This window comes from Rhinatrema bivittatum, chromosome 3, assembly GCF_901001135.1.
Source record: "Rhinatrema bivittatum chromosome 3, aRhiBiv1.1, whole genome shotgun sequence".
Lineage (NCBI taxonomy): Eukaryota > Metazoa > Chordata > Amphibia > Gymnophiona > Rhinatrematidae > Rhinatrema > Rhinatrema bivittatum.
Window position 1 is genome coordinate 236,458,117 of NC_042617.1, and position 25,207 is coordinate 236,483,323.

The 25,207-nt window shown below is 48.4% G+C and overlaps 1 protein-coding gene across 3 annotated transcripts in view; it reads left to right on the forward strand.

Annotated features, from left to right (window-relative positions):
* The window catches only part of BUB1 (BUB1 mitotic checkpoint serine/threonine kinase), a 403,183-nt gene that overhangs the window by 339,882 nt on the left and 38,094 nt on the right, over positions 1-25,207 (forward strand). For all 3 annotated transcript variants that reach the window (XM_029594322.1, XM_029594320.1, XM_029594321.1), the window contains 3 exons: positions 6,907-7,068; positions 7,192-7,349; positions 14,487-14,664. In XM_029594322.1, coding sequence (XP_029450182.1) covers positions 6,907-7,068; positions 7,192-7,349; positions 14,487-14,664 — 498 coding nt within the window. The remainder of the gene's footprint in view (positions 1-6,906; positions 7,069-7,191; positions 7,350-14,486; positions 14,665-25,207) is intronic.

Sequence of the window (25,207 nt, forward strand, 5' to 3'; positions counted from 1 at the left end):
CTCCCACCCGGTTCGGGAGTAGCTTTTATACATCCCATTGGTCCTGAGTCCATCTGCTACACGCTAGGAAATGGAGAAATTACTTACCTGATAATTTTGTTTTCCTTAGTGTAGACAGATGTACTCAGCATCCCACCCTTGGCTGCCGTTTTACATGGATTTTTGTCAAGAAATCAAGGGTAAACCAGGTTTCATCTACCCAGGGCATCCACCCTGCCGAGTGTCGATGCCTTCCGGTTGAGTACAAGGGCGGTCTCCAGCTACAGTCAATCAACCAGTTCAAGTTAATCAAGTTTAAATGTTCTAACAAGTTATTTAAGTAAATCACATTATTAAGTTAATCAATCAGTCAGTCACACACACATCCACAATGCTTTTCGAGGAGAATACTGAAGAGCTGCACTTCCTGCAGGGGTATATGTACTAGGGGCTGACGTCAGATTGAAATCTGATCAGTCTCCAACTGCTAACAGGAGTACACTATACCCATTGGTCCTGAGTCCATCTGTCTACACTAAGGAAAAGGAAATTATCAGGTAAGTAATTTCTCCATTATAGGGTAATGCAGAAAACCCTGTTAGCAGGGAGACATTTTACTGTGTTTGTTTTAATGTGGGAAATTTAATCAGACGTCCATCTCAAAAGCTTAGAGAGGCTCAGACGGGATCAGTCTCTTTGCTGAAATATTGGCAGTGTCGAGTTGCTGGAATTACTCTGTTCCCACCTCCCTCACCTTGCTTTTTCTCTCCTCTTCTGCAGTTTCTCATCTTAAAAAAAAAAAAAAGACTAAACAAGGCTCTCTTGTATTTTTTCCTCCTTTCTCCTGATCCCTGTGCAGTACCTGATTCCTGCTTCTTAAAGCTGTGTGTGAAGGAAGCAACTGTGTGTCTTCAGGAACATGGGAAGCTTTCAGTAGTTTGCAGTGCTTGTGGGTCATACTGTCAGAAATTTGGAGGGGAGAAGCCTCTCTAAATTTTGTGGGAAAGAGAGAAAAAGAGGGTAGCATATTAAGGGCCACATCGGTGGGGTCATCTGCAGGCCATTCCCGCTGGTGTGATTGCTGCCGCAGCGGGATCAGTGACACTTGGAACTGCAAGAAGGGAGTAGCTCAAAGCAGGGGCTTTCTTTGCTGGTTCCAGCAGTCTGTCTGCAGTTCTTCCGGGTGGAGTTCCAAGAAGAGAAGCTCCCATTTCTTCAGGTGGAGATGTGATTCCTTACTCTTCCTGGACCTCTATTCCCTCAGCGGGGGTTCCGGACCGCCGCTGAACAACCTCCTGCAGTCGATCTCCTGCCGGCGCCATTTTCCGTACGGAAAACGATTCGCGGCAGGAAATCGCTCCCGGAACCCCGCTGGACCCCCAGGAACTTTTGGCCAGCTTGGGGGGGGCCTCCTGACCCCCACAAGACTTGCCAAAAGTCCAGCGGGGGTCCGGAAGGACCTCCTGCAGTCGAATCGTTTTGGTCTATGGCCGCCGCCATTTTGCGGCGGCCATTTTGCAAAATGGCGCCGGCTGAAGACAACACGATTCAATTGAGGGGGCCGTTCCGGACCGCCGCTGCATCCCCAGGTAATTTAAAGCATTTGGGGGGGGGTTTGGGAGGGTGGGGGATTTAATTGAAAGGGTCGGGGGTGGGTTTTAGGGGGTTTTAGTGTGCCGGCTCACGATTTTAACGATTTTTCACGATACTTTACACACCCAAACGGCAACAATACGATTCCCTCCCCCTCCCAGCCGAAATCGATCGTTAAGACGATCGAGGACACGATTCACATCTCTAATGCATAGTACAATCATTATTATGCTCTTTCATTAGCGATCAGTATTAATCTTAAATGCCTGGATGAACAGATGTTTTTAACAGCTTATAAAATGTCTGAAAACTTGAAATGGACCTTAAATTTGCTAAGTTCCACAGAGGTGGTTGTTTGCATTTTTTTAAATAGAAGCGGACTCTGTATGTTACTTGTTTTTGGATGATAACGCTTCGGTGTGTTCTCATGGCACTAAGGCAGGGGGGAGAGTACCTATGTTCTCTAGATTTGTCTGAAACATGCTTCCACATTTTAGTGCAGGAAAAATAGTGGAAACTATTCTAAAGATCAAAATCATAGAGCATATAGAAAGACATGGTTTAATGGAACACAGTCAACATGGATTTACCCAAGGGAAGTCTTACCTAACAAATCTGCTTCATTTTTTTTTAAAGGGGTTAATAAATGTGGATAAAGGTGAACTGGTAGATGTAGTGTATTTGGGTTTTCAGAAGGCAAAAGTCCCTCATGAGAAGCTTCTAAGAAAAGTAAAAAGTCATGGGATAGGAGGAGATGTCCTTTCGTGGATTACAAACTGGTTAAAAGACAGGAATCAGAGAGTAAGATTAAATGGTCAATTTTCTCAGTGGAAAAGGGTAAACAGTGGAGTGCCCCAGGGATCTGTACTTGAACCTGTGCTTTTCAATATATTTATAAATGATCTGGAAAGGAATACAAGTGAGGTTATCAAATTTGCGGATGATACAAAATTATTCAGAGTAATTAAATCACAATCTGTGATACATTATAGGAGGACCTTGCGAGACTGGAAGATTGGGCATCCAAATGGCAGATGAAATTTAATGTTGACAAGTACAAGGTTTGCATATAGGGAAAAATATCCCTTGCTGTAGTTACACAATGTTAGGTTTCATATTAGGAGCTACCATCTAGGAAAAAGATCTAGGCATCATAGTGGATAATACTTTGAAATCATCGGCTCAGTGTGCTGCAGCAGTTAAAAAAGCAAACACGAATTATTAGGAAGGGAATGGTTAATAAAACAGAAAATGTCATAATGCCTCGGTGTCGCTCCATGGTGAGACTGCATCTTGAATACTGTGTACAATTCTGGTCGCCGCATCTAAAAAAAAAAATATATAGTTGCAATGGAGAATGTACAGAGAAGGGCAACCAAAATGATAAAGGGGATGGAACAGCTTCCCTATGAGGAAAGGCTGAAGAGATTAGGGCAGTTCAGCTTTGAGAAGAGATGTCTGAGGGGGGTATATGATAGAGGTCTTTAAAATCATGAGAGGTCTTGAACAAGTAGATATGAATCAGTTATTTACACTTTCAGATAATAGAAGGACTAGAGGGTACTCCATGAAATTAGCAAGTAGCACATTTAAGACGGATCGGAGAAAATTCTTTTTCACTCAACGCACAATTAAGCTCTGGAATTTGTTGCCAGAGGATGTGGTTAGTGCAGTTAGTGTAGCTGGGTTTAAAAGAGGTTTGGAAAAGTTCTTGGAGGAGAAGTCCATTAACTGCTATTGATCAAGTTGACTTGGGGAATGGCCTCTGCTATAACTGGCATCAGTAGCATGGGATCTTCTTGGTGTTTGGGTACTTGCCAGGTTCTTTTGGCCTCTGTTGGAAACAGGATGCTGGGCTTGATGGACCTTTGGTCTGACCCATCATGGCAATTGCTTATGTTCTTAGTCTGGCTAGAGGCTCAGTGGTTTCTTTGTTTGCATTCTGCAGGACCATCTTCAATTTTGGATGCTGCCTTTTGCACTTGCGACTTACCCATGTGTCTTTCCAGTGTTATGGTAGTCACAGCTGCTTTGAGGCATGAAGACATTATGGTCCATCCATATCTGCTGTGTTAGGCAAAGTCCTATGGGTTAGCCGTTCAAGCATTATGTGAGTGACTCATGTCTTAGAAAGTTTTGAGCCAGGTTTTCAATTTTGCCAAGTGCAATCTCCAGCCCACACAATCGCTGCAGTGTTTGGGGGCCCATTTTTATACGCAGGTTGGTGGTGTGCGTCTGCCAAAAACAAAGGGTGAGCAAAGTGGTTCACCAGGTACAGATGTTCATTGTTCAGGTCACCCTAAGGACTTGGGACTATCTGCAGGCTGATGACAGTGACAATGGATCTTGTTCCTTGAGCCAGAGCCCATATAAGATCGCTGCAAGTCCTCCCTCCTGTCGAGACTGTCTCCTCAGTCACTGGATTATAGGATCCAACTTCCCTTATCCCCCATCAGTAGTAGATTCTCTCCACTTATGGATGGAGCCTTCTCATCTACTTCAGGGGATCAGTTTACTGATGCCTACCTGGATCGAAGTGATGACAGATGTGAGCCTCAAAGGTTGGGGGGAACATTGCATGTAGCACTTAGCTCAGGATCAATGGACTCAAAAAGAGGCCTCGTGGTCGATCAATCAGTGGGAAGCCCGAGTGATCCAGTTGCTGCTACAGCACTTTCTTCCAGTCCTCAAGGACCAGGTGGTCAGGATTTTCTTGGACAATGTTACTGCAGTGGCTTGTGTGAACAACGCGCCTGGCGTCTGAGTGTTGGCAAAGACCAGCTTGCCCTTCCCATGGGCAGAGCAGAATCTTAAGCTGTTGGCGGTCCATATTGCGGGTCAGGAGAATGTGCTGTCAAATTTCCTTAGCAGGACTCTTCTGGTCCCAGGGGAGTGGAACTAAGTCAGGAGACCTTCCACCTTATCATTTAATAATGGGGTCTGCCCCCACATAGATCTGATGGCAACCTGCAAAACTGCCAATGTCCCTCTGTTCTTCAGCTGTCTGAGAGAGTTTGCCATGCTAGGCAATGACGCCAGTGGAAATGCTTCTGTTTATCTTTCCTCTGTGGCCTCTAATAGGCAGGGTGCTGCGCAAAGTGGAGATAGAACACAACTGAGTGATCCTCATGGCTCCGGATTGGCCAAGTAGACACTGGAATGTGGCTCTGATGCAGATCAGAATGAGTCGTAGGGCCTGGTGGGTTCTGGAAGATCCGACTCAGTTTTGTCTTATAGTTTGGTTCTTGAGTGGAGATGGTTTTCAGAAGGGGCTAGTCCACATCTGTGATCTTTATGTTCTTGAAGTCTAGAAAAATATCCACTTCTCTGGCTTCTATTAGAGTTTGGAACTTATTCAAGTTTCTGTGAGGAACATTTGGTCTCCCCTTGCAGATCTGAGATTCTTTGTATCTTGGCCTTCCTCCAGGGGGCTTGGATAAGGGTTTGGCCTTGAATTCTCTAAACGTGCAGGTGGCCACCATCTCTTGTTATTGAGGGCACAAGAATGGCATGTCGATGATGGCATACCCTGATGTGGTTCCTTTCTCCGAGGTGTTAAGAGATTGCAGCCGCTTTTCCGTCCCTTTTGTTTCCTCAATGGGATCTTCCACTGGTGTTAAGGGCGCTAGCAGCACCCCCTTATTGAGTCTTTGAGGCATTTTTATTTCAAGGTTCTTATTCTGAAGGCAATCATTTTGGTAGCCATTTGCTTCGCTATGTGCATATCTGAGCTTCGACCCTTTCGTGCCATGATCCCTTTCCTCTGATTACCTCGAATGAAATTGGGTTTTTTTTTCGTCCAGTGCCTTCCTGTCTCACGAAAATCAGTTTCTTTTTTCATATGAATCAGAAGTTTTCTGTCCAGCTTTCTCTCAGGAAAAGTGCAGAAAAGAATTCAGATTTTTTTTAGATGCTTGGCTATCCACCTTTGGCGCATTCATTATTTGGAAGTGCCCAATGACTTTCACAGGTCTGATAGATTGTCTTACTTGGTGGGTTGTGTAAAGGAGAAACCGCTTCCAAGTCCACTCTGGCTCACTGGATCAGGGAAGCAATTGATTCTACCTACCTTATAGCTGGCAGGAAGCCTCCGAGGGCCTCCAAGCTCATTCTATAAGAGTGCATGACCTTCCTCATGGGCAGAAATACATGTGGTCATTCCCATGGACATCTGCATGTTGGTCTTCCCTACAAACCCTGGTTAAGCATTACAGCCTGGATGTTTGTCCAAAGAGGATACAGCCTTCAGAGCCAGTATTCCTTAAGACAGCCCTTGCTTCTTCCTTCCCGGGTTACTGGAGCTTTGGTACTTCACATAAGTGTTGCTTGGACTGGTGTAGCTGGGCGATATAGAAGGAGAAATGTTCCTTACCTATTTCTATTCCATTAGTCCTGCTACATCAGTCCAGGACCCACCCGGGAAGTAGGGCTTTTTCAGTTTGCAGTGTCAACATGATTAGTCTTCTAAGTGCTGTCTGATTGTATTTACTTATACTTCTGTGCTCTTTTCTGGTTTAGGGGGCATGAAGACAGAGGAATTGAGGTTATACAATGTAATTGTTTTAAAAAAAGAGAGAGAGAGAAAAGATAGTTTGGATGTTGGGTCTGATTCTGAAGCTTTGACAATGGTGTACCAGATTTTTCAGGAGCTGCACCACTCATAAGTAATGGTGATGATGTTATGCTGAGAAAGTGTTCTCAAGCCTCCATCTACTGGTAGGGGAAACAACCCACAAGGTTAATGTGAATCAGTTATTTACTCTTTCGGATAATAGAAAGACTAGGGGGCATTCCATGAAGTTAGCATGTGGCACATTTAAAACTAATTGGAGAAAATTATTTTTCACTCAACGCACAATTAAACTCTGGAATTTGTTGCCAGAGGATATGGTTAGTGCAGTTAGTGTAGCTGTGTTTAAAAAAGGATTGGATAAGTTCTTGGAGGCGAAGTCCATTACCTGCTATTAATTAAGATGACTTAGAAAATAGCCACTGCTATTACTGGCAACAGTAGCATGGAATAGACTTAGTTTTTGGGTACTTGCCAGGTTCTTATGGCCTGGATTGGCCACTGTTGGAAACAGGATGCTGGGCTTGATGGACCCTTGGTCTGACCCAGTATGGCATGTTCTTATGTGCTGCCAGGACTAATGGTAAGGAAAATTTCTCCATTCTTGGTTTTAAGTATTCTGAGCATAGTGCCAGGTAGCGAAAATACCTTCCTATAAAATTTAGATGTATATTCTCTGGGATAAACAATTGTAATTACAAACTCACTGTTGTAAAATTTTGTTACAGTTTTTCTGGTAACCCATTTGCCCCTTTTGGTTACAGGTTCAGAAACCAGCAAAGCCATGGGAGTTCTATATTGGTACCCAGCTAAGAGAGAGACTCCACCCAAATCTGTACCATCTTTTTATCAACTTTTACTCTGCCCATTTCTTTATAAATGGAAGTATTTTAGTTGGAGAGCTCTACAACTATGGGTCACTATTGGTAGGGTATATTTTAATTTTTTAGAATCCCAGTATGTAGTTTTGTAAACTTTCACATCTTGTGCTTCATTGAAAATGCATTTATGTGGATATTTTTCTTCACACTCATTTTTTTTCCCTACAGAATGCCATAAATTTGTATAAAAATCTTAGTGAGAAGACAATGCCACAGCCATTGGTACTTTACTTTGCGATTGGTATTCTGTACATGGTCGAGCAGCTACATAACATTGGAATCATTCATGGCGATATTAAACCAGACAATTTTGTACTTGGAGAAAGGCAAGTAACTTAAAGCAAAATTTTCCATAGTTTTACTGTGCTAAAAACTGGGAGGTCAATATTTAATATGCTAGTAAGCGGAGAAGTTATCCAGATAAAGTTTTCAGATAACTTTAGCTAAAAATTCAGTGAAACTTACTTGCTCTGCTGACTATACCAGTATAGCTGAAAGATATCGGCTCTTAGTTTATTCATATCACTCAAGCCCAAGCCCAATCCCTGTTCAAAACTCAATGACAGGAAAGCAGCCAATCCCCATTCAGTTCTGAGTTCTGAACAGGGATTGGGCTTTACACCCTGAATCGAACAAATAAATACTAAGTGCTAGTATCTTTCAGCTGTATTGGCACTTTGTATTCAGCAGAGTGAAAAGAGGTAAGAGCTTCTCTTACTCTTGCTATGCTTTAGGGAAACTTTGAGGTGGTGATAGGGTGGGGAGTTTTGCCTATGATTTTTTTTGAAAGTAAGGAATGGGGGTGGATATCAGCACTAGTTGGCCCTCTACAATTTAAGTTCCCTGTACGTACCCGGATCAGTCCAGACAGTGGGCTAAGCCTCCCTTCCAGCAGGTGGATACAGACCGAAACTGAAAGGACGTCCCACATTAGGACAGACCCTATCCTATAACCCTTCTGTATTCGTCTGTCTCCAGCAGGTGTAGCAGCTCCCCTTCGGTTCTCTGCCTTAGGCTAGTCAGCCTTTTCTTCTTCTTTCTTAGGTTCTTTCTTAGGTTCAATCCAATCGTTGGATGTAATTGTATATTTGTTTAATTGTTCAATCTGTTTGATGTAATTTTCTGTTCCTTGTTCTGTGTAAACCGAAGTGGTATGCACTAGTGCATGAACTCCGGTATATAAAAGCCTTTAAATAAATAAATAAATAAATAAATTCAAGCAAGTACTTATTGGTTTTATTCCTTTAAAAAAAAAAAAGTGCTTCTTTGTCCTTAGTGTTTTTCTCCTGTGAGGGAGACGGCTCCGTCTCCCTGCTCTTGCCGGACTCAGGGGGGCTTTGCCCCTTGTGTGCTGCATAGCCTGGGTCCGTGATCGCTTCCAGGTGTGGGGACCGAGTCTCTCTGGGGCTCGTCTCCCCCCCCATCTGGCTGCCGAGAGGGTTTAGAACCCGCTGCTGCGCTCAGTAAAAAAAAAAAAAAAATTAGGTAAAATCTTAAAAGTTTAATAAGATGCAGGTATTCCCCTACCTCTGACTTATTGCAGCAGTAGACCAGTATTTTTTATTTTTTTCTGGTCCTCACAGCCTTGAACAGGCAGCCAGACAGGCAGGAGTCAGCAGGTTTCCCTCCTGCTCACTCCGGGCCTGCAGGCTGTCAATTAAAGCTTTTTTTCTACTTTTTTTTCCTTCAGTCGCGGCTCTGCTATGCCGCGGCAGGCAGCCTGCCTTTCTTGTGGGCTGCCCTCTCCGCGTTTTTCGCGGCAGGGCCTCTGTTCTGCCTGCCTGCCGGGTGGGGAAGGCCCCTCCTCGGCAGGGCAGGCAAATCCAGCCCGGGGATCGATTTCTCCTGGCATGGCTAGGCCTTCCCCAGGTCGGCAAAGCCCGGGAACTGCGGCCATGTTGGATTTTTCAGCGGCTCCGTTTTCGGAGCTGCCTGAGGCTGGGGGGCCAGATTTTTTTGAACAAACCCCCCCCCCCCCCCCGATTTGAGCCCCGCGGGTGTCCGTCCCCCCCCCCCCCCCGGAAATTCAGGGTCCCTTTTTCTGCGGAATTCGTCGTCCTCATGCATAAATCTTATTTAGCTAGCCTGCAGTAGTAGGACGAAAGCCCCCCCCCCCCCCCCCCCCCCCAAAAAAAAAAAAAATCCCTCGCTCAGCGCCGTTGTCTACTGGCCCGGCTGCTGAGCCCCGGGGGCCGGTTCGGGTGCAGGTGGTCCCAGGGGTAACCCCCCCTCCCTGACCCCCCGGCAGATCCGGGTTTATGGACCCCGCCGCCTCTCCGGATGCGGTGGACTTCCCCCCTCTAGAGGGAGATGACCCCAGAGCCCTGCGTCTCTTCTGTAAAGAGGAATTCGAGCCCCTCATCCCTTTCGTCCTACAGGATTTTGGCTTGGAGGGTCCCACCGTGGATAACCTCATGGATTCCCTGCCCAAGGATATGAATTCGTTCCTGGGGGGGCTCCGGGCCCCGGCTACCGCTTTTCCATTTCATCCCATGCTTAAGCTCCTGATCCTACGGGAGTGGGAAGCCCCTGAGGGGGCTCTCCGGGTGGGGCGTGCCATGGACAAACTCTATCCCATCCCGGAGGAAGGTCTGGAATTGCTGAAGTATCCCGCGGTAGATTCTTATGTCTCCGCGGTCACCAAACACACTAAGATTCCGGTAGAGGGATCGACGGCTCTCAAGGATGCACAGGATCGCAAGCTGGAATTTCACTTGAAGCGCATCTTCGAAGTCTTGGCTCTCGGAGTCTGGGCGACTTGCTGCAGCAGTCTCATGCTGAGAGCCGGCCTCAGCTGGGTCCAGCAATTACTCTGTGCCCAGGAGCTTCCGCCAGCAGAGGCGGAGCAGGCTGAGCGTCTTGAAGCCGTAATAGCGTACGGGGCGGACACATCTAGTCCGTGTTCAGGCGAAAGCGATGGCTTCGGCGGTGTCTGCCCGGAGGCTTCTCTGGCTCCGCAGTTAGTCGGCTGACCAGTCTTCCAAAGCCCGGTTAGGTACGCTGCCTTTTAAAGGTAAGATGCTGTTCGGGGAGGATCTCGAGAAGCTAATGGATTCCTTGGCTGACAACAAGGTCCATAAGCTCCCGGAGGACCGTCCTAAGCCCGCCTGGTCTTTTGCGCCCTCTCGTTCTCGTTTCCGGGTTCAGCGTCGTTGCGCTCCTCGTGGGCGGGGTAGCTCCTTGAGGGGGTCCTCTCGTGCTCAGTCCTGGTCGCAGTCCTTTCGTGAGGGCCAGCCTGCGCGTGCCACCCCCAAGCCTGCCACGCAATGAAGTTCAGCCTACTCATTCCTCGGTCCCTTGCCTCGGCGGTCGCCTCTCCCTGTTTCTCGAGGAATGGGTCAAAATCACATCGGACCAGTGGGTCCTCTACATTATCAGGGACGGATACGCTTTCGAGATTGTTCACGATCTTCCGGATCTTTTTCTCTTCTCGCCATGCGGACAGTCCAAGAGGAACGCGGTGGAACTGTTGCCAAGCTCCTGGATCTGGGTGCAGTGGTTCCAGTCCCGGAGAGGGAGCTTGGCGCCGGCCAGTATTCTATTTACTTCATCGTTCCCAAAAAGGACAGGTCTTTTCGTCCAATCCTGGACCTCAAGAAGGTCAATCGGGCCTTACGAGTTCCTCACTTCCGCATGGAAACCCTGCGAGCGGTCATAGCGGCGGTTCGTCCCAGAGAGTTTCTCGCTTCGCTCGATCTCGCGGAGGCGTATTTCCATATCCCTATTCACCGCGACTACCAGAAGTATCTTCGCTTTCACATCCTTTCTTACTCCACGCCAGATATATGATGCCGTAACCATAATTTCGCCAGTTAATTGGACTAAAATATGCACCCTGGCTTAAGGCTTTCGTTAATCCGAGCTTGACTGTTATTTACTATGTGTTTTTTGTAATAATAATTTTAAATCGTTCTCACCTTTTCTATAATCTCTTACAAGTTAGCCCTGTTATTTGCCCTGTTATTTGTAACCTCTTGTTCGATGTAATTTCCAACTTTGGTTCTATGTAAACCGACGTGATATGTACCAGTACATGAACATCGGTATATAAAAGCCTTTAAATAAATAAATAAATCCTCAATCGGGACTTCCAGTTTCGGGTGCTGCCTTTCGGTCTCGCGACGGCGCCACGCACCTTCACAAAGGTCATGGTGGTGGTCGTGGCAGCTCTGCGCCGGGAAGGGATTCTTGTTCATCCCTATCTGGACGACTGGCTCATCAGGGCCAAGTCGGCGGCCTCCTGTCGCCAGGCGGTGGATCGAGTTAGTTCTTCTCACTTCCCTCGGGTGGATAGTAAACTTCGCCAAGAGCAACCTTCAGCCCTCCCAGGAGTTAGAGTTCTTGGGGGCCCACTTCGACACCCGAGTCAGCAAGGTTTTCCTACCGCGGGTGCCTGCTCTCAAGCTAGTCGAGCAGATCCAGAACCTGGTGGCCTTATCTTCTCCGGCCTGGGACTACCTGCAGGTCCTGGGATCCATGGCCTCCACCATAGACCTTGTCCCTTGGGCTTTTGCTCATATGCGTCCGTTACAGAAAGCTTTGCTGTCCCGCTGGCAGCCAGTGTCGGAGCAGTTCCACATAGTTCTCCCGCTCTCGGCCTCTACAGTCGGCGACTTGCAGTGGTGGCTCTCCCTGCCTCATCTCCTTCAGGGGATGCCCCTCGAAGCGCCGCAGTGGACGATAGTGACCACGGATGCCAGTCTCTCGGGCTGGGGTGCAGTGTGCCTCTCCCAGTCCACCCAGGGCACCTGGTCTCCGACTCAGTCTCGCTGGCACATCAATCGTTTGGAGACCCTGGCGGGTATGCCTGGCCCTGCAGGAGTTCCTTCCCCTTCTTCGCGGCAAGGCAGTGAGAGTCCTCTCCTACAACTCCACCACGGTGGCCTACATCAATCGCCAGGGGGGCACTCGCAGCCCTCTGGTGGCTCTGCAAGCCAGCCATCTCTTCACCTGGGTGGAACAGCATCTGCAGTGCTTAGCAGCCTCCCATATTGCGGGCAAGGAGAATATTCAGGCCGACTTCCTCAGCCAGTAATCCCTCGACCCGGGGGAGTGGGAGCTTTTGGATGTGGCCATGGCTCTGATAGTGAACAGATGGGGTCCCCCCTCACCTAGACCTCATGGCGACTCTGCGCAATGCCAAGGCCAATCGGTTCTTCAGCCGCTGGAGGGAGCATGGCTCAGAGGGCGTGGACGCTTTGGCCCTGCCTTGGCCAGCGGACACTCTCCTGCACGTGTTTCCTCCGTGGCCCCTGGTGGGAAAAGTTCTCAGACGAATCGAACTCCACCAGGGACCGGTGATTCTGGTAGCTCCCGAGTGGCCGCAAAGACCGTGGTTCGCAGATCTCATCAACCTTGCGACGGACAGACCCCTGCGCCTCAGTCATCTACCCTGGCTCCTCCGACAGGGGCCTGTATTTTTCGACCAGGCCGATCGCTTCTGTCTAGCGGCCTGGCTTTTGAACGGCGCCGCCTGAGGCGCAAGGGGTATAAGGCGGAGGTCATCTCCACCTTACTGTGGGCCCGCAAACAGTCCACTTCCCTGGCCTACGTGCGCATCTGGAAGGTCTTTGAGTCTGCTTGTGTGAAATCGGGTATTCCTGCCCGCTCCACCTTGGTCTCGGTGGTTCTCTCTTTCCTTCAGAAGGGTCTCTCCAAGGGCTTTTCTTTCAGTTCTTTGCGTGTGCAGGTCTCTGCGCTCGGCTCTCTCCTGGGTCAGGTGGAAGGTCATTCCCTAGCGGGCCATTCGGACGTCGTTCGGTTCCTCAGGGACGTTACACATCTCCACCCTCCTCTCGTGCTACTTGACCCTCGTGGAGTCTAAATCTGGTCCTTCGGGCTCTCTGCATGGCTCCGTTCGAACCCCTCCGCCATGCTACGCTAAAGGACCTCACATTAAAGACTGTTTTCCTGGTCTCGATCTCCTCCGCTCGGCGGATCTCCGAAATTCAGGCATTGTCCTGTCGGAAGCCCTTCCTGCATTTTTCCGATTCAGGGGTCTCCCTTAAGATTGTGCCCTCCTTCTTGCCAAAGGTTGTTACCTCTTTCCATGTTAATCAGTCGGTAGAACTCCCGGCGTTTTCTCCAGAAGAGATTGCAGGATCCACGGGGGGTGATCTCCGTTGGCTAGATGTCAAACAGGTTCTGCTCCGCTATCTTCAGGTTACCAATGACTTTCGTGTTTCAGACCATCTTTTTGCCCTCTGGAGTGGTCCTAACCGAGGTAAGCAAGCTTCTAAGACCACTATTGCCCGATGGCTGAAGGAGGCGATTTCTTCAGCCTATCTCTGTCAAGGTCGACCGGTTCCTGAGGGCCTGAAGGCTCATTCTCTACGCTCTCAGGCTACTTCTTGGGCGGAGAGTCAATCTGTTTCTCCTTAGGAAATTTGTAGGGCCGCCACTTGGACGTCCTTGCATACTTTTGCTCGACACTACCGTCTGGATGTCCATGCTCCAGTGTTTGGTTACTTTGGCCGGCAAGTGCTTCGAGCGGGACTGTCTCGGTCCCACCCGGTTTAGGGAATTTTTGGTACATCCCACTGTCTGGACTGATCCGGGTACGTACAGGGAAAGGAAAATTAGTTCTTACCTGTTAATTTTCGTTCCTGTAGTACCACAGATCAGTCCAGACGCCCTTCCCTGTCTGTCGTTTTCTATGTCCTCTCGAAGCTTGTTCTTGCAGGTTTACAGGTCCTGATCCGCTTCTTTTTGTGCAAGAATACTGAGCAATTACACTGGAAGCCTTGGTCCTTGTTTTTTCATACCAAGTATATGCAAGAGCGTATAGGTATGCCATGTTTGTTGTCTTGTTCCATGGTTGCTCCTTTGAGCTTTATGGTTACTTGCTTGACCCTAGTGGGTTTTTGTTATTTTTTCTGCTTTGACAATCGTTATACTGAAGGGTTATAGGATAGGGTCTGTCCTAATGTGGGACGTCCTTTCAGTTTTGTTCTGTCTCCACCTGCTGGAAGGGAGGCTTAACACCCACTGTCTGGACTGATCCGTGGTACTACAGGAATGAAAATTAACAGGTAAGAACTAATTTTCCTGTACTGAGGAGCAGAAGAGAAACTGTTGGCCCATGCTACAATTTCAGGTATTTGGGGAGGGGGGGGGGGGGAATCAGCCTCTAGATTTTTTTTTTTTCTTTAAGTTATCTGTCCACAACAGCATTTTTTCTGATGACAATTACCTGGATTACTTTATCCAGCTAGCACTGGAGATATATATTAGCTATGCCCCCAGAAAACAACCTCACTGCCTCTTCTAATCTAGCTACATTTTGTGCAGGTATTGATTTACCAATGAAAAATTTAAATGTTGAGAGGTTGGAAATATTAAAATATCAAGTTTTGTCTGGCTAACTCCAAAAATTAGCCAAAGTCTTTGAATGTCAACCTCTGCATGTGTTTGCTCCTTTCACATTTAAAACATATTATATTAAACATGGATATTCATTCTAGGTTTCTGAAGAATAATGAGTGCAACCTAGACAATTTATCTCATGGCCTAGCATTGATTGACTTGGGACAAAGCATAGACATGAAGTTATTTCCTAAAGGGACTGCATTTATGGCAAAGTGTGAAACATCTGGTTTTCAGTGTATTGAAATGCTAATGAAGAAACCATGGAACTACCAGGTATATTCTAATTTCCATGTTCTGAACATTTAGACTATAATTGCCAATGGATTGATTGTTCGCCAATCTTAATATTACTTTTGCAGCTAGAATAGCACCATGTCTTGATTGGATTTAACAATATTTTAAGGTAATGTCTAATCAATTTGATTTCTAATAAGTATATTTCTCAGAGGACAAGCAGGATAGCAGTTGTCACGCATCGGTGGTGATATCAGATGGAGTCCGGCCCGGAGCTTTGATCTCGTAGTCTCTACAGCTTTTCTCCATACCCTACTGAGCATGTGCAGTTCAGTAGGGATTCTGCCCTGCACCCTGGGCAGAATCCCACAATCTTTTGTTCCCTCTACTTACCCGGATCAGTCCAGACTCCTGGGTTTGGCCCCCCCTCTAGCAGATGGAGACAGAAGATTACAAACAAAAACTCCGCCTATATCTAGGCTGGTGCCACCTACAGTCCGGCAGTATTCTTCTGTCTCCTAGCAGGTGGAGAGGGTGCCAAACCTACTGTCTGTTCTGAGGCCTAGATTTAGGTGGTAGTTAGTGTGTTTAAAAAAAAAAAAAAAAAGGAAGAGAAAGCAGTTTGAGAGTAGGAAGCCGACTGATTGAGGTTCGGACTGCAGAGGCTTGCCTGCTGGTCACCGAGCATGCCTCCAAGAGGGTAGTGAGGTCCTGAGGGGACCATCCCCTCTGGTTGAGGCCACTATTACATGAGGGAGCTCCACTGTCAGCGTCTATCAGGGCTGGGGGTGACATCGGGGTGCCCGGTTCCTTCCCCTCCCAGCTGGACCCGGACCTGATTTACTGGTAACTGTGTCTGTGTGTTAAAAAAAAAAAAAAAAAAAAAAGTACTGCCTGTTTTCTTCTTTTGTCTGTGCCTCGTCTCTCCTGTCCTGTTCCTGTGAGGGGGGAGGTAGAGGACCGCCGTCGCCAGGGAGATCTTTTCTTTTTTGTACTGTGCCTACCCTTTTTTCCTCGTTGGGGCCGCGATGCTGCGGAGAGCTGCACGTCAGGCCTGCGGGTCCGCGGCCACGCGGCTGTCAAGGGACAGCCTGTGTTCGTCATGCGTTTCCGGCGGGGAGGGGGGGTCCGCGACGCCGGCAGGGTTGCGGGGCAGCAGGCAGGTACACGCCGGTCTCGAGGTCAGCAGGCCGGCGATTAGTGCCGGGCCGGCTTCGGGGACACTGGGTCCGGGCGCCATTTTGTTTTCTTCGCCGTTTTCGGCGGGAACGGCGGACATTTTAGGTCTGAGGGAAGCCGCGGCAGGCGCGTTGCCGGCGTGTGAGGGGGAGGACGACCCTCCGCTGAGGTTATCCTCGCAGCGGGGGGGTCCCAAGGGGGGACAGTTGCGCTTCTGCCATGGGGGCTTTCTCTCCACATCCCTCTGAAGGGGAGGAAGAAGAGGACTCGGACTCTTCCTTTGGGTCCGCGTTTGTTCTGCTTATGCATAAGGCCTTCAAGGCCCGTAGGCGAGCCAAGAAGAGGGCATGGGAGACCTCCACTCTGGATTCGGGGCCTCGGGCGGAAAAAAGGTCCAAGCCAGGTCCGGGGTCGGAGGGCCAGAGTAGGGCTCGACCACTCCGGTCCTACGTTCCCAGGAGGGAGCTGGAATCGACCACGGACACGGATGAGCCGGAGGACCCATCCAGGGATACAAAGCTTCCGTCCCAGCCCCCGAGGGGGATTGATGGGGACGGAGACCAAGGGGCCTCGGGTTCCCGAGGGGCCCATGGTACCGAGGGGGATGACCCGAAGGTGATCCGTTTGTTTCGAAAGGAGGAGCTGGGACCTCTTATCCCGGAAATTCTGGGGGAATTAGAGATCCAGGTGCCACAGGAGGAGTCCCGGCTCGGAGTAACGGACCCAGTCGTTATGGGTCTCCGCGGGCCTCCTTCAGCCTTCCCTTTGCATTTTTCTGCCTCGGATTTGCTGTTTAAGGAATGGGACACTCCGGATTTGGGGCTGAAGGTGGCGAAGGCAATGGATAAACTCTATCCCTTACCGGAGGACGGCCTGGACATGCTGCGCATGCCGAAGAAAGACTCGGCAGTAGCGGTGGTCACAAAGAAAACCACCATTCCGGTCACCGGAGGTACTGCTCTTAAGGATTTGCAAGACAGGAAGCTGGAGGTGCAGCTGAAAAAGATCTTCGAAGTCTCCGCATTGGGAATTCGTGTGGCGATTTGTAGTAAATTTTCCCTTCGGGCAGGTCTCCGCTGGGCACAGCAGCTCTTGGCCAATGAGTCTCTGTCGCCGGAAGAAGCACGCCAAGCGAGTCGCTTGGAGGCGGTGATCGCTTATAGTGCGGATGCCTTCTATGATCTTCTTCGCATTTCGGCCAGGACGATGGTTTCGGCGGTGGCCGCGCGGAGGCCGTTGTGGTTACAACATTGGTCGGCGGACGTGACTTCTAAAGCACGGCTAGGTTTCTTGCCCTTCAAGGGGAGTGTTGTTTGGTAAAGAATTGGAAGATTTGATTGAATCCCTGGGGGAGAATAAGGTTTACCAGAGGACAGGCCGCGGTCTCGGGGGGCTGGCCCTTCCAGGTCGCGTTTTCGCAGTAGTTGCCGGCCTCGAGGCTCCCGGGGATCCGTTTCTTCTTTTCGTCACAGTGCACAGCGTCAACAATCTTATTCGCAGTCCTTTCGCAGGCGCTGTTTCGGTCATTCGGGCGCCGGTCAGCCTGTGTAGGGGGGCAAACCTGCACAATGATGGGCGGCCGGTCCATTCCTCCGTTCCCAGAATTGGGGGGCGTCTCGGCCGTTTTCACGAGGCATGGACCAGGATCACGTCGGACCAATGGGTCCTAGATGTGATAAGACACGGTTACGAGTTAGATTTTTTACACCGGCCTTTTCCGTTTTTTCTGGTATCCCCTTGCGGGTTCTCAGTGAAGCGACAGGCGATACGGGTCACACTAGATAGTCTCAGGGAGCTCGGCGCGATCGTTCCCGTTCCGATCAACGAACTTCGCAGGGGCCGATATTCCATTTACTTCGTAGTACCAAAGAAGGAAGGAACGTTTCGGCCCATCCTGGACCTGAAGGGGGTCAACAAATGTCTGCAGGTTCCTCGGTTTTGAATGGAACCGGTGGTCTGTGTTCCATTCGAAACCGAATGGTCGGTGATCGTGTCCGTGCGTCCGGGGGAGTTTCGGGCCTCCCTGGACCTCACGGAGGCGTATCTCCACATCTGCATTCGGGCAGAGCATCAACAGTTCCTTTGGTTTGCAGTGCTGGGCCAGCATTTTCAATTCCAGGCCCTCCCGTTCGGTCTGGCCACAGCACCTCTAACGTTCACCAAGATTATGGTGGTAGTGGCAGCGCACCTCCGGAGGGAAGGTCTGTTGGTGCACCCATATTTGGACGATTGGCTAATCCGTGCCAAGTCGGAGGTGCTCTGCCGAGCAGCGATCCAGCGGATTCTCCAATTGTTGGACAAGCTCGGTTGGATAGTCAATGTCTCCAAGAGTCAGTTGACGCCGTCGCAGTCCCTGGAGTTTTTGGGAGCGTTGTTCGACACGCGTCAGGGAACGGTTTCTCTTACACAAGACCGAATGTTTACATTGCAAGCGCGCATTCGCAGATTGTTATCCAAGCAGGTGCCCATTGTCTGGGACTATTTGCAGGTGTTGGGGTCCTTGACGTCAACACTGGAATTGGTACCTTGGGCGTTCGCTCATATGCGGCCCTTACAGTCAGCGTTGCTCTCCCAGTGGAACCCGGTCTCGGAAGAATTTAATCTGCCCCTGACTCTGGCAGCCAGGGACAGCTTGGATTGGTGGTTGTGTCCGGCCAACTTGAGTCGCGAGGTTCCTTTAGAGATCCTGTCTTGGACGGTCATTACCACGGATGCCAGTCTGCTCGGCTGGGGAGCGGTGTGCTTACGGCGTTCAATACAGGGGCAGTGGTCGCCTCAGGAAGCGTCGTGGTCCATAAATCATCTGGAAACCAGAGCGGTTCGGCTGGCTCTTCTGGAGTTCCTACCACTGATTCGCAGCAGGGCAGTCAGAGTGTTGTCCGACAACACGACCACGGTGGCGTACATCAACCGACAAGGGGGAACCAAGAGTCCGGCTGTAGCGTCCAAAACTAGTCTCATGTTCGCCTGGGCGGAGCATCATCTCAGTTGTCTCGCAGCCTCCCACATAGCCGGGGTAGACAATGTTCAGGCCGATTTCTTGAGCCGAAATTGGCTGGATCCAGGAGAGTGGGATCTAGCGGAGGATGCCTTCAGGCTCATTTGTGCTCGTTGGGGCACACCTGCGATCGATTTGATGGCAACCTTCCGCAATGCGAAAGCGCCTCTGTTTTTTGCTCGAAGGCGGGAGACGGCAGCAGAGGGAGTAGATGCTCTGGCTCTTCCATGGCCGACGGACGAACTACTATGTGTTTCCTCCGTGGCCACTCATAGGAAAGGTGTTGCGGCGGATCGAGGCACACTCGGCGGACGTTGTTCTGGTGGTGCCCGAGTGGCCATGGCGTCCATGGTTCGCAGATCTCCTGAACCTGACGGTAGAGTAGCCTCTCCGTTTCCCGTATGTTCCGGACCTTCTGCACCAAGGACCCGTGTGTTTCGACCAGGTCGATCGCTTTTGTCTAGCGGCCTGGCTTTTGAGAGGCAAAGGCTGAGATCTAAGGGCTACGCGGAACCGGGGGTCGCTACTCTATTACGCTCCCAGAAGACGTCTACTTCCTTATCTTATGTTGGGGTCTGGAAGTTGTTTGAATCGTGGTGTCTGGACCGGGACGTGGTTCCTACTCGAGCGACCATGCCGGATATCCTTCTGTTCCTGCAGGACGGTTTGTCTAAGGGTCTTTCATGTAGTTCCTTGCGGGTTCAGGTGGCGGCGCTGGGTTCCTTACGTGGTTTGATTCAGGGGAAACCAGTGGCGGCTCATCCTGGTGTAGCACGTTTCCTGCGAGGGGCGAAACATCTGCGGCCTCCGATTCGTCAGCTTTGTCCGTCCTAGAATTTGAATCTTGTTCTTCAGGCCTTGTGTGGCGCTTCGTTTGAGCCTATTTGCAAAACCACCTTGAAGGATTTGGCCTACATCAATCGACAGGGGAGCACCAGGAGTCGTCTGGTAGCCCTGGAAGCCAGCAAGCTCTTTGCCTGGGCAGAGCGCCACCTGGAACGCCTAGCAGCTTCTCACATAGCGGGCGAGGAGAATGTCCAGGCCGATTTCTTGAGTCGCTAGCGCCTCGATCCGGGCGAGTGGGAGTTGTCAGACGGAGCGATGGAGCTGATCATCCGCAGGTGGGGCTCTCCTCACCTGGACCTGATGGCGACCCAGGGCAATGATAAAGCTCCCAGGTTCTTCAGCCACTGGAGGGAGCACTGCTCGAAAGGGGTAGATGCACTAGCCCTTCCTTGGCCACAAGATGCTCTTCTGTACATGTTCCCGCCTTGGCCTCTAGTGGGAAAGGTTCTTTGAAGAATAGAACTCCACATGGGTCCAGTCATTCTTGTAGCTCCCGAGTGGCCTCGCAGACCATGGTTCGTGGATCTGGTCAACCTGGCGACGGATCTCCGTCAAAGTCCTGTATTTTTCGACCAGGTGGATCGCTTTTGTCTAGTGGCCTGGCTTTTGAATGGCAGAGACTAAGGCAAAAGGAATATAAGGAGGAGGTTATCTCCACTTTCCTGCGCGCTAGCAAGACCTCTACTTCGCTTGCCTATGTCCGGGTATGGAAGGTTTTTGAAACTGTCTGTGCAGAGTTGGGTGTGTCGGCGCATGCAGCTCCGGTTTCCCTGATTCTTTCCTTTCTTCAGAGAGGCCTCTGCAAGGGCCTATTCTTTGGTTTGCTCCGGGTGCAGTGTCCGCTCTCGGCTCCCTCTTGGGCAATATTGATGGTTACGCGGTTGCGTCGCATCCAGATGTCAGTTTCCTCAAGGGCGCCAAGCATTTGAATCCAGCTCTCCGGTTCACTTGTCCTTCGTGGAGTCTTAATTTGGTTCTTCGGGCCCTCTGTCAGGCTCCCTTTGAACCCCTCCGACAGTCTACCCTTAAGGATCTCACGCTTAAGACGGTTTTTCTAGTCTCTATCTGCTCTGCCAGAAGGGTGTCTGAGATCCAAGCGCTGTCCTGTAGGGAGCCCTTCCTGCGTCTTTCTGATTCGGGAGTCTCCCTCAAGACTGTATTGTCTTTCCTCCCGAAAGTTGTCTCTTCCTTTCATGTCAGACAGTGGAGCTCCCTGCTTTTTCCTCTGAGGATATCGCCAATTCAGTTGGGGGTGACCTTCCCCGGTCGGGAACACTGACCCAGTCTTAATAAACCAAATCAATAACCCCAGCTACAGAATGTTTTCAATCCCTCAACCAAAAAAGAAAGGAGGAGGTCTAATACCTCCTCCTTTCTCTGTAAACCGATGAGATGTTCCCAACGTTCGTCGGTATATAAAAGCCATTAAATAAATAAATAAATAAATAAAATAATACTAATCATAAAAAAAACTTACAGATGAAACTACTCCCAACCAACACCCATTCACCACTGGAAATTGCACTATTCGACTCACCTTCACTACAAATCTGTCTGATATACTGTCCCCCCCAATTCTCTAGATCGGCACTGCTCAACACTGATAGTTTTGACAAGAATTCTATCAACAAACCCATCATCATCTTAGGAGACTTTAACATTCACGTTGACACAATCCCCCACATGCAACGCAATAACAGAAGCCCTATCAACCCTTGGACTAAGTCAAATCATCAAAGGCCCAACGCACAAAGCAGGTCACACACTAGACCTCGTCTTCATCAATACCGACATATGGATTACTCTCCACACAAATATAGATATGTAAACCGTTGTGATGGTATATAACTTAACGATGGTATAGAAAAGATTTTAAATAAATAAATCCCCTAGTCGGACCACTCTCTAATCTATGCCAAGCTGTCCTCCAACTTCAAATTTACATCAGAAAAAAGCCCACCTAGATCCTTCTACTGTCTACCTTTCAACATACAGACACTGCAAGATCATCTACAAACAGAACTATCAAACATAGACCTATCTAACGCAGAAAACGCCACCTCCTCCTGGCTCAACATCACAAAAACAATAGCAGACAAGATAAACCCCACAATAAAGAAAACAATAAAAAACCCAAAACACCAGAACCAGTGGTACAATGACAACAGCAGATCAGCCAAACGCGAACTCCGAAAAAAGAAAAAACCTGGAGGAACAACAAAACTACACTACTGAACCCCTACCGATCACACTTAGCATACTACAAAAAACTTATCCACAATGCAAAAAAAGACTTCTACTCAAAAAAAAAACCAAATTCCAACACAACCCAAGTATGCTCTTCAATATCGTACATGGCCTAACCAAATCCTCCAATGAACAAACATCACCAAGCTCTCAAGCAACGTCTTTAACGAAAAAATCAAAAACCTCATAAACAAAAACCTCAACAACAACACGCAAGACCCAAAAATACAAATTAATCAAACACCTAGCTGGCCGAACTTTGATTCAGCATCATCACTGGAAATCCAAAATATTATCAAAAAAATGAACCCAGCTAAGCATTCCATCGATAACATACCCATACAGACGATCAAAGCCATCGAACCATCAATAACCAAAACATTAACTGACATCGTGAATCTATCCCTAACAGAAGAAAACTACCCCAACTGCCTAAAATCAGCTATTATCAAACCCATACTGAAAAATACCAACCTTGATCCAGAAAACCAACTAAACTACCGACCCATATCAAACCTACCATTCATCGCCAAAATTATTGAAAAAATCATCCAATCCCAACTCAGTGACCACCTGGAAAGGAAAAACATCCTACTTCCCACGCAGTTCGGCTTCAGGAAACAACTAAACACTGAATCACTTCTCCTATCATTAAATGACAATGACCACAGCTACCTTCTAGTCCTACTAGACCTATCAGCAGCCTTCGACATGGTTAACCATTCAATATTGATTGACCGCCTCTCCGAAATCGGTGTAAATGAAAAAACCCTACAATGGTTCTCATCCTATCTATCACAAAGGACCTACCAGGTGTCAATCAACGACACCCTCAAAGAAAATAAACCTTGACACTGGAGTTCCCCAAGGCTCCGCACTTTCGGCGACACTCTTAAACATTTATCTTCTCCCGATATGCCACTTCCTCTCAAACCTTAAACTGACCCACTTCATATATGCTGATGACATCCAGATACTTATCCCAATACACAACTCACTAGAAGACACCTTCAAAAAAACAGCCAACTGCCTCACCACAATAAAGCAACTACTAACCAGCATGAGACTTATCCTAAACATAGATAAGACAGAAATAATCATGCTGGATAGAAAGAACAACCCTACGCACATACCAACGCTCAACATAATGAATCAAAAAATGGCAATCTCCCCTGTCACCCATGCTCGCAACCTAGGAGTCATAATTGACAAGGAACTATCCTTCAAGAACCACATCTCTGCAAAAATCAAAGACTGATATCACAAACTCCTAACCCTACGACACCTAAAACCTTTCCTTTCCCCCAACGACTTAGAACAGTCCTCCCACTACTCATATTCTCCAACCTGGATTACTGCAACTCCCTGCTATTCAACTTACTTCTCACCACCATCCAACCGCTCCAAATCCTTCAAAACACAGCCGCCAGAATGCTCACAGGAACGAAAAAATATGATCACATTACTCCAACTCTCATCTCACTACACTGGCTCCCAATAAAATACAGGATAGACTACAAAATACTGTCCATAATACACAAAATAATATATGAAAAACAAATTGGCTAAGTGCATCCATAAAACTCCACTCACTAAAGTGAAATCTCCGCTCAGCTAACAAAGGTCTATTAAAAATTCCACCTGCTCGTCACAAACTTACCTCAACTCGGAAGAGAGCCATATCCCTAGGAAGCCCCGAACTATGGAACTCCCTTCCCAACCAAACTGAGAACACAACAAAATTTAAAAACCTTCAATAAAGAACTAAAAACTTGGATATTCACCAAAGCCTACCAAAACACCCTATGACCCTATGCTACAACTTCCCTCCCGACCGGCCCAAATAAACATGCAGAACCAATCCAAAGCAAGTAATATAACGTGTACAATTTAACAACCAAACTATGTTTATAATGATTAAGATAACCATGTTAACAAGCATATGAACTTTTGAACACTCTGTTAAACATCAAAACTTTGTAAACCGTTGTTATGGCGAAACCGGACGGTATATAAAACTCGAAAAATGAATAAATGTAAAACGCGTCTTGATACAGCATCTTCAGGTCACCAATGATTTCCGAGTCTCGGATCATCTTTTTGTTTATGGAGTGACCCAAACAGGGGCAAGCAAGCTTCCAAGGCTACGATCGCCCACTGGTTGAAGGAGGCAATCTTGTCTGCCTATATTTCTCAAGGCCGCGCGATTCCAGAGGGCTTAAAGGCTCATTCCTTGCGTTCTCAGGCTACCTCCTGGGCGGAGAGTCGTTCGGTCTCTCTGCAGGAAATTTGCAGGGCCGCTACTTGGAAATCCCTGCATACATTTGCTCGGCACTAATGCCTTGATGTACAGGTTTCAGTGTTTCGTTCCTTTGGGCAGGCAAGTGCTTCGAGCAGGACTGTTTCGGTCCCACCTATCTAGGGAAGCTTTGGGTACATCCCATGGTCTGGACTGATCCGGGTTCGTACAGGGAAAGGAAAATTAGTTCTTACCTGATGATTTTCGTTCCTGTAGTACCACGGATCAGTCCTGACGCCCTCCCATCTGTCCTCGGTCGCTCGAAATTTTGGTTTTTTTGTCCCTAGAGGTACTCTGGATCCGTCCATGGCACTGGAATTTCTCTACGATTATCCTTAAAGGCACCAGAAGCGTCTATATTGATGATGAGGGATATACAAGAGCGATCTTATACAGAGTCCATTCAATGTTTGCAATTGCTTCTGTTCTGAGAGTTATCTCGTTACCTGTTTAGATTCTTTTGTTTCTTGCTTGATCTTTTACTGGTTATCTTTATTCTGCTTTGACAATGGTTATACTAAAGGGGCTGCAGGGTAGACTCTGTCCTGTTATAGGATACCCTTACAGTTTTAGTCTGTCTCCATCTGCTGGGCAGGAGGCTCAACCCATGGTCTGGACTGATCCGTGGTACTACAGGAACGAAAATTATCAGGTAAGAACTAATTTTCCTATTCTTCTGCTCCAGAATCATTTTGTTTCTCAAGGACAAGCAGGTTGGTAGTCCTCACACATGGGTGGCATAATCAGATGGAGCCTGGCATGGAAACTTCTGTCAAAATTTCCGCAGGATCCCTTTTCAATCTGTTTTTCCGCAAAGCTGTTGCATCATGGTTTAAGTGAGCTTTTTTTCTCTGAAACTTGTGGAAACAGGAAACCTTTTTCCCCTGATTTTTTTTCTTCGGAGTTTGCATTCCATTGAAGCTAGGTCCCTCTTGGTCCCTCCTATAGCCTCCTCAGCTAGGTTCTCAGTGTGTATCCTTTCACATCTACCTCCCCTGAGGCGGTGGTGCCTT